This window comes from Arabidopsis lyrata (assembly GCF_000004255.2).
Source record: "Arabidopsis lyrata subsp. lyrata unplaced genomic scaffold ARALYscaffold_3, whole genome shotgun sequence".
Taxonomy (NCBI): Eukaryota; Viridiplantae; Streptophyta; class Magnoliopsida; order Brassicales; family Brassicaceae; genus Arabidopsis; species Arabidopsis lyrata.
This window is the reverse complement of record NW_003302553.1, coordinates 22,403,117-22,416,776: the sequence shown is the minus strand read 5'-3', so window position 1 is coordinate 22,416,776 and position 13,660 is coordinate 22,403,117. Positions and strand designations below refer to the sequence as shown.

Sequence of the window (13,660 nt, the reverse complement as noted above, 5' to 3'; positions counted from 1 at the left end):
AACTTTGAAGAAAACCCAATCTATATATAATAGCAATCTCGATAAATGTCTTTTGCACATTTGAACGGTTGTGTCTTTTAATCGCAACTTTTTGTTAAAAAAATTTTAACATAAAATATATATTCTACGGTTATGTTTTTTAGAAAATTGCAATGCGAATGTCTTCTGTGGTTGCGTCTTTTTATTGTAACTCTTTATAAACAGTTACAACCTCTTATTCGAATTACTGCAATATTTAGTTTATTTTACAAACAATTACAACCTTTAATTTATATATTTAGTTTATATCCCAAACAATTGCAACCTTTAGTTTATTTTATAAATTGTTTTAACATCTAATTATCTACCGTCATTTCTCTAGGTATAACTTTTCGTAAATTAATATTTTTAATTTCTAATTACCAAAATATATTTAAATGAGATTGTAATCTCTTAATTGAACCGTTGAAACATTTGGTTTATTTGACCAATTATTGCAACTTTTGGTTTTGTTATACGAACCGTTGTAATCTTTAGTTTATTTGACGAACTTGACGAACCGTTGCAAGTTTTGGTATATGGCAACATTTCGTTTATTTTTCTTTTAAACTAAAATATTTATTTTACGTTATGTTTTTTTTGAGAAAGTTGTAATCCGAATAAATATTTTTTACGGTTGCATCTTTTTATCGTAACTTTTCGTAAAATGGTTGCAACCGTTTAGTTGAACCATTACAATATTTAATTTATTTCACGAACAATTGCAATTTTAATTTTATTTTATAAATCATTACAACATTTAATCATCTATTGTCGGTATAACTTTTCATAAATTATTATTTGTAATTTTAAAATTTTTAATTACTAAAATGTTTTTAAATGAGATTGTAACCGTTTAATTGAACTGTTGCAACATTTGATTTATTTGACGAATCATTGCAATTTTGGTTTTGTTTTACGAATCATTGTAATCTTAAGTATATTTGATGAACCATTGCAATATGTGGTATATTTGATGAACCGTTGCAACTTTTGGTATATTTGATATCTACCGTCCCGTCTATCGGTTAAAAGTCGTCATATTTTTATAAAAATATTTAATTCTAATATATATTTAAGTAAATTGTTTATTCCGTTTAATTTAACATAGTAGAATTTGATTTATTTGACGAACCAATGAACATTTTGGTTTATTTATCAAATCGTTGTAACATCCCCTATATATTAATTGAGAAGCATTTTAAATAAAAAACCTTACCTTCACGTGTGATTTACAAGACTGTCATGCTGACATGTCGCAACCAGAGAAACTCTGAGCAAACTTAATAATTGTCCAATATTTACTAGACTAATTACATATAATGCCATTAGTGGTACTTATGCATATTTTTCCTCTATATTTAAGAGATTAGCAATTAATGAAGGAAATTAATTAATAAAAACTATATATATTGACGGAACAAGTAAAAAGTATATAGCATAAATCATGATGAACAATATATAATATAAATGTTTATTATATGTTTTGTACTTATATTTTTTTATATGTTTTATAAAAAACATTTAGAATTTTAACATATATGACATTCTATTTTTTGTTATAAATTACAAAACATCTAAATGTATATGTGAACCCATTTGTTTCTTAAATATATTTGGAACATAGTTTTACATAAATTAGTTAGTAACATTTCATTAATTACACATTCACTATGAACAATATTTAATATTAATCTATGTTAAAAATGTATCCGCTTACTCATTATTTTCAATATTATTTCTTTTCAAATTTTTACTTATCAATTTATTAAAACTTTTACACGGTTTATTCAATTTAATTAGTCATTTACTCATTTTATTTACAATTTATTTACAACCCAATACCTTATCGTAACAATATAAATTGATTCATAAAATGAGGGATATGCAATAAATCAATCCTAACTACATAGAATTATCAAGAATAATAAAGGATAATAAAATTTTATTACGTTTAAAAAATAATTATTCATACTCTTTTCAGTTTTTATATTGAATTGTTTCCAAAATAAAATCTTAATTAAAATACAAAAAAATATTCGAATATATTTCAGAATTATAGGAATGATATTTGAAAAAAAAACTTTGGTCAATATTTTAATTTAAAATCTTATTCCAAATGTGATAATATATAATCGGTTTCCAAAAAATTATTTATATATTTCATATAACTATTTCTCCCCGCACATAGTGCGGGTAAATCATCTAGTTTGGTTTATTTGATGTCTTTTGCACTTAAGAATAGTTTTTAGTTATAAATTAATATTTTTCTAATATTAATATATTTAATAAATACTTGTGAGGATTTTCTTTATTATAATTTTCGTAAATATATATTGATTTAGTATTAAAAAAAAAATCAAATTGTTACAATTTACTTTGTTTGATATTTTTCTTAAACGATTTTTGAAAACCAAATCGACCAGATCTTGAAAACCAAAACGAAACCTAAAATGTACAATTAGATTTGTAAACCAAAGTGAACCGGGAACATCTGCGAGTCACGAGGTTACCTTGTTCAGACAAGTTGTTGAATTGTTTAATTCACGGGGCAGCTGCCCTAAACATCCCACTTTCCTTCAAGATGTCATCTGCCCACTGACCAAACAGATTTCCTTCTTTTCTTAGAACATTTCCTTTTTATATTATTTCCAATTTCTGTCTATTTCCATTTATATTTATATTTCCGTCGACCGACAACACCATTGACCTAATTTCCAAGGCTCTCTATATAAACCAAACCTCTTTTGCATATATCCTCATAAACTTTAGAAGCCTCCTTTGTGTCTCCTCCTGATTCGATCTTTTCTTCCATGTTCTTCGTTCATTTTCTTTTTTAAGCGTTAGCTATTCTCTAACTGTATAAAACATGCGTTTCTTGTTTACACGTTGGTGATAGTACTTGGTCTTGTTGATAGAGAACAGATCTGGATCTTGTTCTATTAATCTAACAATCTTTTAGAATATATATTTTGATTTATGCTGTTTCTTTTTGGTGTGTTCTATAGTTCATTGAGGTTCCATTATTCTAATAGTAGTTACAGTTTTTCACTATTTCTTAGTCGAGATAGTAAGCTTTTCATACGAGATGGTATATTCATATATCTATATGAGAATATATATGAATCCACGTAAATAATATTTTGAATATATTCGTGTATTTTATCATATAATTTAATGGTGCAAAAATCTTCCATCCGCGTGCCATGTCGTTTTCGTAGGCAGAGCGGCCATCTTTTGCACATATTGATCTTTAAAGTGCCTTTTTCATCTTTGACCCTTCGGTGTGTAAAAGATCGTTATTTCAATATCTATTCAGTGATATTGAAGTCGATTTTTTACCTTGGCATACAATTTTCTATCAAAAAATCTTTACTAAGGATATTTTATCGTCCTTTAATCTGTGTTACTTTGGTTTCTGAAACAGTAATTAATTTCAAAGTTTTTGTATAACTTCAAACACTAATTTGTGCCTGATGGAGAAGTTTTAAGTGGAGATTACTTATGGTACTTTGATGGAGACAATATTCTGAGACAAAGGATCGATGTTTGAGAAAGTTAAAATGTTGGGACTTAGGAATAAAAGTTTACGCAACCAAACCGTCAAAATAAATGAAATTAACATGTAACAGAACGTTATGGACTTTTTTTCAGACAAGGATACATTCCCCAAAAGTTAATGTACTTTGCTATTTTTAGCAAGAAAAGCCAGTGACCACAAATAGATAATGCTTTTTTGACAATTCTTCACTCTCATTACTCATTAGAACCCTCAAATTGTAAGCAGGTCTTTATTCTTTCAATTGTGTAAATTTGACCCTAAGTAAATTTATAAAAAGGTGAAGTTTTTAACTGTTAAAAACTTGAGACAGATCTGTTATTCTCTTCTCTGCAATAGTAATAAGAAAGCTGTTTCATACATTAAGACTGATTTTGGGAAGGAGATGATAACCACATGAGGAAGCTTGATATAGACCAGATTGAAATCACACCTAAAACCTGTATCACATTCAAAAGTGTACCCAGTGATTTCTTGATTGCCAGATTATTAACTGTTGCCTCTGCTCCTTTAACCGTAAACGACAATGCTGTTACTAATTGCGCCGCTCTGTTCAGCTGATGAAGTCTGTATACCTACAAAACCAAAAAAGTTCCTTCAAAAGTGTGTTAAAGTGAAATATCTTTTGAGCGGTGTTGATTGAAGGAGTGATCACATACCTGAAAGATGATGGGGATGATAGGAGATGATGGAAAATTACGGTATCTTGCGTACTGTTCGAATGCAAACTGAACAACGATACCAACGAGGTATGGTGCAAGAGTAGCTGATGCTGCAGGTCCAGTCCATGGCCAGACGAAGCCCATTGTCACCATTGGAATCATGAGACTCAGCACTAATGTTGCTACAGAAGAGATTCTTTGTCCTAACTGAGAAGGATTGATTCGGTTCTGGGGAACTTTTCCGGATGTTTTTCTTGAGCGGTCTATTATCAGAAGAAATGCGGCGACTCCACAGTAGAAGAGAGCCTCGGTGAAGAACAGGATGAGGAAGTCTGCAAATAGAGGAATAAAGATTCAATGGCTTTGTCTCTGCATTTTTCGAACAGAAGGTGAGAAGTAAATCGCAAAAAGGAGAAGCAAGATGAACCTGTGAGCAAAGAGTCTTCAAAAACTGCTGAGACTATTCTTCGTAAGTAAATTGGAGGTAAAATGAAAGAGGAGACTAAGACTGCAGGACCAATGAGCCAGAGCAGACGTCCCCATGTACTTTGTGATTCAGGAGGGACAATGATATCCTCTGTTTTATTCCGAGGATTGTAAAACGAAATGAAACCAGGTTTTCCGTCATTTCCATTGTATTGGATAGTTGAACTACCATCTCGAGGTGTAGCTTCGGGGCCAAGTTGGGGACTTGTTGTTTCAGGATTTTCGAGTGTTTGGTCAGTGTACTGGAACTGTTCTTCTGAAGTTGCAAGAGCCAAATTAGCTTTCTTTCGGAAGACTTCTCTTGGATTTCGGTCTCTGAAGGAAATGTGAAGAGAACTAACTGTTCATATTAGATGAAATGCAATCAGAAGACTTACTCACAAGCCAGAGCTCATACCCGAAAGCGAAAAAACTACAAGTAAAGAAAGGAACTTGCTTTTATCAGTTTTACGGTGTCGAGAATGGTAACAAAGGAGATGAGTAGGCTGATGCCTTGATGAACGCAACTGGAGTGTGAGAAAGGTGAATGTCAGCAAATATCCATAAACATGGTGGCTTCTCAAGACCAAGAAACAGCAGGTAATAAATAACTACATCAACAACAACAAATGAAACAGACACTTGATTTCATTTTATCATAACCTAATAAGCATATTGATCAGATGAAGTTGTGACTTTTTCTAGGCATGATGTCCCAATTAAATCTAAGGTAGAACTGCAAACACATTGATTTTAGTATTCTCAATGTCTCAACTAAGCTCTCAAACCACATTGGGAGAAATATCTGTCGAGGTAATACATTGGAAGCATGAAACAAAGATGCAACATAGAAGAAATTCTAAATGCTGAGGAGAAAATAAGAAAGATTGAATAAGAAACTGTCACCTGAAAGGAACTCCGAGGTTGAAACGGTGAGAAAATGGATGGAACCAAAGAAGAAGCCGAGGAGGACACAAGATTTGCAGCCATGACCGGTGAAGGCAGCAATTCTCTTAAACCCTAACCAAGCAACACGGGTTTAATCGGATTAACCCATGACTGATATACAGATACAAAAGATTTCCTCAGAGTTGGCAAAAGTACAACTTTTTCTCAGAGAAACTGATACTGGAGAATAAATTCGAAGACTTTCGGTGAAAATTGAGTATTTGGGCTAATTTGTGAGAGCAATGGCTTCGCTTACTTGCTTTAGCTTAGGAGTTGTTGATTTGATAAATCTTTAGAACAAATCTCCATCTTACACCGTTACACGGGCCTGTCTAGGTTTTCCAAAAGACCAAAACTTTGTCTTTTCTTCTACGACGCTTGAACACTCACTGGTCAAATTCATTCAGTTTCCTCAGTTTCTCTTCTTTCACCGGCTTTAGATAATATTTACACATTCACCCCACATGTTCTCTTAAATTACGATTTTCGCACTATACTCCGTAATAAATCTAGATTAACCACATCGACATTATTTATTGAATGAATCTCCGAATTTTGGGATGCAACGAGCAATGTTCAGTAATTTAGAGTAAGAAACTACAGCAGATTACTCAAGTTTTATTACATAACCGACACACCAACATGAAGAGCACACTTAGATGTTCTGTATTAAACAACGGGAAGGATCTTTCTTTATTGAGTTATGTGACAATACCTCGTTTTCATGATCTAAACACAACACACACCACTCTACTTCTTTTTGTATTTTAAGTTTCCGGCACACCAGTTTCGAGTTTCTTCAAAGTTGACAAGAGTTATTGGCAATAGCCCCAGCTTCAGTAAGTAGAGGCACAAGCTTACCCTGCTTGTTGGTCTCTATCACTCCTGCAAAATATACAAGTAACGTGAAAATGCATTTAGTTCTTTTCGGCGACCTGAATCTCCATTAGCTGTAGAGAATTTGTTTAGTTTTTTCTCTTACTATCGCATCCACCGATGTGTTTTCCTTTGATGAAGACGTTTGGAACTGTGCTCTGTCCAGTCCACTCTGATAAAGCTGATTGGATCTCACCTCCATCACCTGTTAAGTAGAGATTAGTTGTAAATTAGCATCAAGATAATCCAGGTACATGGAGAAATACTAATATACGGGTATTGACAGGGAATTGGTTTCTTACTCATTTCATCGAGCTCAAGTACTTTAAAAGTTGCTCCTAGTTGTGTCGGTAACTGCTTCACCCTCTGGCAATAACCACAGTATGTCTTGCTGCGATAGATAATACATGTATCAGAGCTAAGACATTACACTTCAAGAGTAACATTAGGAACATCTCAAAAAGTGGAAAGAAGGAGGTCGATATGAATCTAAGTTCTAGACAGATGAAACTCAAGACTCTAAGCAACAACAAATAAAACTTCATTTCAAGATTCCAAAAGGCACATCTTTCCCCTCAAAATCGGTCATAGGAGCTGGCACAGGTCAATCTTCAATAAGCACACACATGATGATCGAAAAAAACTATAGCTTCTTTAAAGATTTCTAGACTACCAAAGTTGAGAATTGGATCTAACAGTATCTACTACATGACCACATCTATATCGTCTAGTAAAACCCATTAATCATCTCTGAATTGGATGATAATCACCAAAATAAGATGCTCTATGTTCCACTTCCACCCATGTGACCTAATTTCACCAACAAAACAAGCACACGATGATCCAATGGTGCCTCTGCGTCAAATAGAAGCAGACTCAACGCCCATATGGGAAAGACTCAGTAAGCTCCCTATGGCCGTCCAGTCCCTGGGCGTCTCTCGATCGAGTGACGAAGCCGAGTCTCACTTTTTGACCAATTCATCCGATTTTTCCAACAAATTCATCATAATCACTGTTGATGCACGAAATCACACAAGTACGAAAATGGGGATCTCTAGAGAAGTAAGAAGAATCTTTCTATTATAACGAGCCCGAGACTTAGGCAGGTCGGTTGGACTTTAAAAGACGGTCTCTTCCTTGTGTAAGCTGAGATGGGACGGGTCGATTATGGTAAAAAGATGTGCTTGATGAATGAATACGAGCTTGATGCTTAAGGACGAGCTGAGGAGCTCAGAGGAGAGCTGAGGAGCTCGGGTTATCCTGATAGTTGCGTCTCCTTATGCTCCGATTGTCTTGATAGCTGAACCTTGTAATTAAGGTTTCCTATGTACCCTTTGATGGGATCAAGCCGTTCATAGTTCATATTATTGATGGTCCGAGGAGCTCTGAGATGAGCGGAGGAGCTCGTAGAAGAGCCGAGGAGCTCTGGGATGAGCTGCAGAGCTCGTTGGCGATCCGTAAGAGTTCCTGGACAAGCGGAGGAGCTCCTAGAAGAGCCGAGAGGCTCTGGGATGAGCTGAGGAGCACGTGGGCGATCTGTAAGAGTTCCTGGACGAGCAGAGGAGCTCGTAGAAGAGCCGAGGGGCTCTGGGATGAGCTGAGGAGCTCGTGGGTGATCCGTAAGAGTTCCTGGACGAGCGGAGGAGCTCGTAGAAGATCCAATGCGTTCTGTGGTGAGCCGAGGAGCTCGCGAAAGAGCGGAGGAGCTCTAGGACGAGCCGTAGAGCTCGGAGAGGAGCGGAGAAGCTCTGGGACGAGCTTTGTACGCTCTCCTGTGTTCCGGCGTCCCTGCGTCTCTACGTGGCCTCCCTCTGTGATAGGACCTGGTCCTCTGTATTTATAGTGAACAGTGTAGGGCGTCCTTCGGGATGATTTGACGAATCTACCCCTCGACTTTGCGCAGTCGGTTGGTTATCCATAGTAGGCCTTATTCGCCGTGGGCTCAAACCCAATTTGGGCCTTCAGAGTGCTTTAGGCCTTCATTCCAATTAGGGCCTTTGCGTTTATTCTTGGCCTTGGGCTGAATTTGGGCCTTGGGCTGAAAAGGCCAAATTCGCCCCCTAACAATCACGAAAGAAAAGAGTAAAACCTAGATGAAAAAGATGGGAGATTTCAACGAAAAATAACAACGGGGTAAGCAGAGACGATCTCTTTAGCCTTGTTCACCACCACCTCCATCTCTTCCTTGCTCATCCTGTTTCCACTGAACATTGAACCCATTTCTTCTTCTCTTATCGAAAGACTACGAGACAACTCCGAGAGCTGTTGAAACTGCCAAAGCAACATGAAAAGAACAATGGTGGTAGTAGTTGTATGTATTCATTGCAAGAAAGTATTGTTCCACTACATGAAACTATGAAAGGTACAATCAAAAGCCTTCATTTGCATTTATCAGTTCATCTCGCTAAACTCTTTCAATCCTATTTCACTTTGTTATCTCTCATAATGTGTCTCAAATGTTGTTCCTGAACTTTCGATAACCAGCTTTGCAATTTATATATGTTAGTAATCATATCTTCGTTTTTATTCAGATGGTTGTGTATTCTAGGTCGTAGTCATGCACATCATAACTTACATGTAATCTGTTTTCCATTCATCATTAGGTACCGCAGATATGAAAAATATGGCAAGAATGTACATAGTCTGTCTTAACACATAACTTAGAATGAAACTCCACTTTTCTCGGTACGACCAAACGAGAATGAGAGAGCCATCAATCCAACGATTGGATGCGCAATGACTATGGATCTTGACCTCTTAATTAAGGAATCGATACTCACATTATAGCTTTAGTGGTTAGTCACCAATTTAATCCCTTTGGTTTTCAAGGCGAGTAATACTAACCACAAGACGTAACATATATAACCACACTATTATTATCAAGTATATAGAAAGGCACTACACTATTATTATCAAGTATTTGTGTTCCTTTTCATGATAATCTAATATATAAGATCGATTTGATGTTGCAGGCAATACATTGTGTAGCCGGAAGTTGGAACATAAATGAGAATGCAACACTTTGCCTTATGTGAAACGTTGGCCTTTATGCACTTGGCAAAAAGATTAGAAAGGCATCAATTGTTAATTTTCATATTTTCAAAGAATAGTAAAGAGAAGTGTCGATTATACGCTCCATTATTATGTTGAAGATGGTAAGGATATGACTTTAACATATCCCAAAAGCCAATTGATGCTATAATCGAATGTAAAGCCGAAATCAAACCAAACAAAAATGATTAAAAACCGAATTTTTTTTTAAAAAAAAGATATAATTGACTAAAACTAATTTCTGCATAATAGTTATAAATAACTGAAAATTAGTTTTAGTAGATACATGTTAGTTGTATATATTGTGTAATCACTTTTCAAAAACGTGCAAATTTGATGAATATTTTGAATCGTAAAAAATAGTGAAATAATTTTTTTGAAACGTCAAAATGTGAACAAGTGATATATCATGATACTTTATAACATATTCATCTTATGTCTCATTATACTACGAGACATATGATGAATATATAGGTTGCTAAAATGATGATAATGTTATGAAATATGATATAATTATTCTGCAATTCTAATTTGGTGGATGATGTACCACTAGCATCTAATGATGTCAACAATAACATATTAAATGTAATAAACAATTCTTTGGAGAACACATAATATGGGTAAGCTTGATTCGGAACAGACAAATATGGACAAGCCCAAATTTGATGTTACTAACCTACGGTTTGTACTTTGTCCTATCCAGATTCGATTTTGGTTTAACCCGGACGAAAACCGAATAAATTAGAAAACTTATAATATTTTCTTAAACTGATTTGAACTTTGGATAAATTAATATCAAACTGAATATAGAGGAAAATACTATATAATCGCATGATAATTTGCGATATATGTTATTATAAAATGATGATGATGTTATGAAACTAGATATAATTATTAAGCAATTCTAATGCAGAGTCGATGATATATCCACTAGCATCTATGATGTCAACAATAACATATTTAATGCAAAAACCTCTTAGGGCATATGCAAGTGTGCATCTTTGAAGATTGATCTTAATGGAAAAAAAATATTAATAATGTAAGAGGAAAGAGAAAGAAAGAAAGAAAAGCCTAGACTTTTTCCATTTCCACATCTCCTGACCAATGACGGCCTGCCACATACACACGAACATGGCTCCGAACTGTTCTCGCAGGAGAACGCGTTCCTAACCCAAACCCAACTTTTCATCAGTTTTAATATTTAAAAACTCTTAGAACAGGGCCATAGTTGCCCCGATAAATATGGTCTTAGAATAACAATAAACAATTGTTTGAAGAACACATAATATGGGCAAGCTAGCTTCTGAGGAGACAATGCATTTTTAAATGTTATTATATATAAACTGTTTCGTGAATACGATATGGATAAAACAAAGTGCGAGACTAGCTCATCAAAAAGAGGAGAGACTCATCAAGTAGACTGGTTTTAGGGAATGAAGAATGTGAGTGGCATGTTTTGCAAACGATACACCAATCTAATTTGTTAGGACATGATGGTTTAGTGGTCTATGTACCATACCATCTTGTCAAATACACATTTTCTTCTTAAGAGAGACATAATGGGACATCAAATTAGTTCATCAATATTACAGAAGATTCTTTCAATTGTTTTGTAGCTTAGGTAACAACCATAAACATGCATAGATACACATGTATGGAGGGACTGGGTTTGGTAGGACCATAATGATTCATCATAAAAATCTGACTCAATATAATTGATATATATACATAAACAAATCTTTTGAAATACTACTTGTTACGTCTACATGTAAAAGGAAATGAGACAAATACGGTAATTGACACACCGACAAATAAAGTACTGAATACATTACATGTATAGCAAAACTTTTGTGTTGACAAAGAAAAGAAAACAAATTGTTTTATATGACTCAAGTATTTTATGATTTATCTCGCAACTTTTTTCTTAATAAAAGAAAAAGTATTATCTATTTTTATAAGGATGTTAAGTGATATTTCTATCATTATTTCGTTCTGTCAAATGAAACTGTGATATATCAATATAAAACAACATGTCGTCTTTGTACTTCCTACATTTTTCGTAGAAATAGAAAGCTGTTTACACATGAATATGATTAGTTAGTCTTAGTCAAAGGTTAAGAACGTGAGTTATATGAATTGTTGGAGCATCCATGGATTATATATATAAAAAAATCAACATTATATATTATGCGGATTTTAGCTCGATGATAACACATAAACATCGTTAGCACAAACCACCCAAACTATTGAGTGTTAAATTACATATTAATTTCTTGATTAATCATAACCAAATAATTTGTAGAAGTTAACTAGCTAATCCTCTCAAGATCATCGGTCAACCTTTTACGTTGACTTGAGGGAAAAAGTCGCCCACCCCACACCAACTAAGACAAAATATTTAAAAGAGAAAATGACTAATAAATTTAGCAAAGAAAAAAAGCCACAAACGGGTTAATGCCTACGAAGCTTTTTAGCCATGTTCTTCCATCTTAATCAGAAAATCCTAAAAAATGACTTGTTTGTTCTTGTTTTTGGATTTACTGATCTCCGCTTCAAATTTTCTTTCCAATAAAAAGATTTCTTCTTCAAGAATAATGATTTGTCTATGATCGGGCTTTATCTAAACTCGGAGATAAGAGACCTGAAGAAGACTTCATCACAAGGAATGGTTAGACCCATATCATGGTCAAACCCAAACTCTTCCTCGGCTAGTCGGAGCAACGTTTGAAACTCGGAGTGGTCTAGCCACGAGATGGGAACGATGTACCGACTTCGGTTCGGTCCCACGTAAACGGGAAAATGACCTTTTGGCACGTCTTGAGGAAGATCATCTTCTTGGTTATAGTAGCAACCATTCACGTTCTTCATCTTTCTTAGACTCGAGCATCTTTTTACCATTTGCTTAATAGATGCTGCTTGAGACGACGTTGCTTTGCTCGATCTCTTTATTGCCATTGTGTTTTTTTTTTTTTGTCGAATTAGTTTTTGCCTGAAGAATGATATGGAGGTAAGAGGTACAATGGATAAGTATTTATATGGACAGTTTGGAAGGCTAATAAATTAATAGAGATATATCATTAATGCAGTATATCACTATACTTTTGAAAATTGGGTGGTATAGTTTTTTCTTTTTGTTCATCAAATTGGCTTGAATAGTTATTGATTATAATTAAATAGGTTTGGTTACTTATGACGTTGACCAAATAGTGACAATATTATAGTAGAAATTATGTTATAACATTTAAATTTGCATGTATATATATATATGTATATGTATATCAGGACAAAACATCAAATTATGCTGACAACCAAATATCAAACGATAAAATTAAAATTAATACCATTCCGTTTAGGGCTAGTGATTTAATTAACTGTTTATTAAAAAATAATTAGAAGCTCTATATAATTTAATGAAAATGATAATAAATTCACAAGACTAAACTGTTATAATTTGGTTAATTTGTAATTTCTTAGATCATAATTAGGTTGATTAGTTATGACGTTGATAAAATTAGTGATTAGATGATATGTATATATTCTTGTACACAAAATCAACGACTAACCATTTGAAACACATGGAGTGATTTTGCATTGGGATAAAAATCAATGAAAACACACGTAGACACGTATGTATATTTTTAGGGGAAAATTGTATATACGTTTGTGGCAAAGCATGTACACGAATTCGAGTTCTAGTTTCTCTAGGCCTTCCAATTAAAGATGGCGGATGGATACAATGTTTTCAAGAGATTAAAGTCCGATGAAACTGAACTTCCTAGCTAATCATATATCTAGAGAAATTATCAATGATTTGTACATACATATATCATATATATGTAGAAAAACTAAAACCAATCAAATTTCATGTTTTGATTCATTAGGACACCTGGATTCTTTGTTCTTGTGAAAGCAAAATCATGTGGCATGTAGGAGGCAAGGGCAAATAAACATTGAGGACAGAGCCAACAAGGACAAGAGAGAGATGCAATTAAAACTGTGAAAGAATGTATACAAAACAAAATTTGGTAGGGACTATAACATTGCCCTACAATGTCTCCCTTTTGCCTTTACATACTTAGAC

The 13,660-nt window shown here is 34.0% G+C and overlaps 3 protein-coding genes across 6 annotated transcripts; all 3 read right to left on the bottom strand.

Annotated features, from left to right (window-relative positions):
- Positions 1-3,871: 3,871 nt before the first annotated feature.
- LOC9320164 lies at positions 3,872-6,051 on the bottom strand. 4 transcript variants are annotated; one of them, XM_021032475.1, is made up of 6 exons: positions 5,812-6,051; positions 5,611-5,724; positions 5,162-5,231; positions 4,667-5,065; positions 4,237-4,571; positions 3,872-4,152 (listed from the first exon to the last, which is right to left on the bottom strand). In XM_021032475.1, exons 2-6 carry the CDS (start codon positions 5,692-5,694, stop codon positions 3,940-3,942), a joined length of 1,101 nt encoding a protein of 366 aa, XP_020888134.1. In that variant the 5' UTR covers positions 5,695-5,724; positions 5,812-6,051; the 3' UTR covers positions 3,872-3,939. The 4 variants fall into 4 exon arrangements, with proteins under 4 accessions (XP_020888134.1, XP_020888133.1, XP_020888135.1 ...); XM_021032474.1 differs by having other exon boundaries at positions 5,909-6,051; XM_021032476.1 differs by having other exon boundaries at positions 5,914-6,051.
- Positions 6,052-6,205: 154 nt separating this feature from the next.
- On the bottom strand, positions 6,206-8,793 carry LOC9320163 (glutaredoxin-C1). Its single transcript, XM_021032477.1, is given in 4 exon segments — positions 6,206-6,537; positions 6,635-6,733; positions 6,831-6,919; positions 8,618-8,793. Coding segments are annotated over 4 exon segments (405 nt in total). The 5' UTR covers positions 8,749-8,793; the 3' UTR covers positions 6,206-6,451.
- A 2,948-nt stretch (positions 8,794-11,741) lies between these two features.
- LOC9320162 (auxin-responsive protein SAUR50) lies at positions 11,742-12,807 on the bottom strand. Its single transcript, XM_002884050.2, has one exon. The coding sequence runs from the start codon at positions 12,532-12,534 to the stop codon at positions 12,196-12,198; it is 339 nt and encodes a 112-aa protein (XP_002884096.1). The 5' UTR covers positions 12,535-12,807; the 3' UTR covers positions 11,742-12,195.
- Between the last annotated feature and the right edge of the window lie 853 nt (positions 12,808-13,660).

Bases quoted from the DNA above. Each gene is read 5' to 3' on its own strand.
- LOC9320162 (XM_002884050.2), bottom strand. From the start codon at position 12,534: ATGGCAATAAAGAGATCGAGCAAAGCAACGTCGTCTCAAGCAGCATCT.
- LOC9320164 (XM_021032473.1), bottom strand. From the start codon at position 5,694: ATGGCTGCAAATCTTGTGTCCTCCTCGGCTTCTTCTTTGGTTCCATCC. The intron at 5,232-5,610 runs GTGACAGTTTCT...CTCACACTCCAG, and splicing joins AACCTCGGAGTTCCTTTCAG to TTGCGTTCATCAAGGCATCA. The intron at 4,153-4,236 runs GTATGTGATCAC...TTGGTTTTGTAG, and splicing joins TCATCCCCATCATCTTTCAG to GTATACAGACTTCATCAGCT.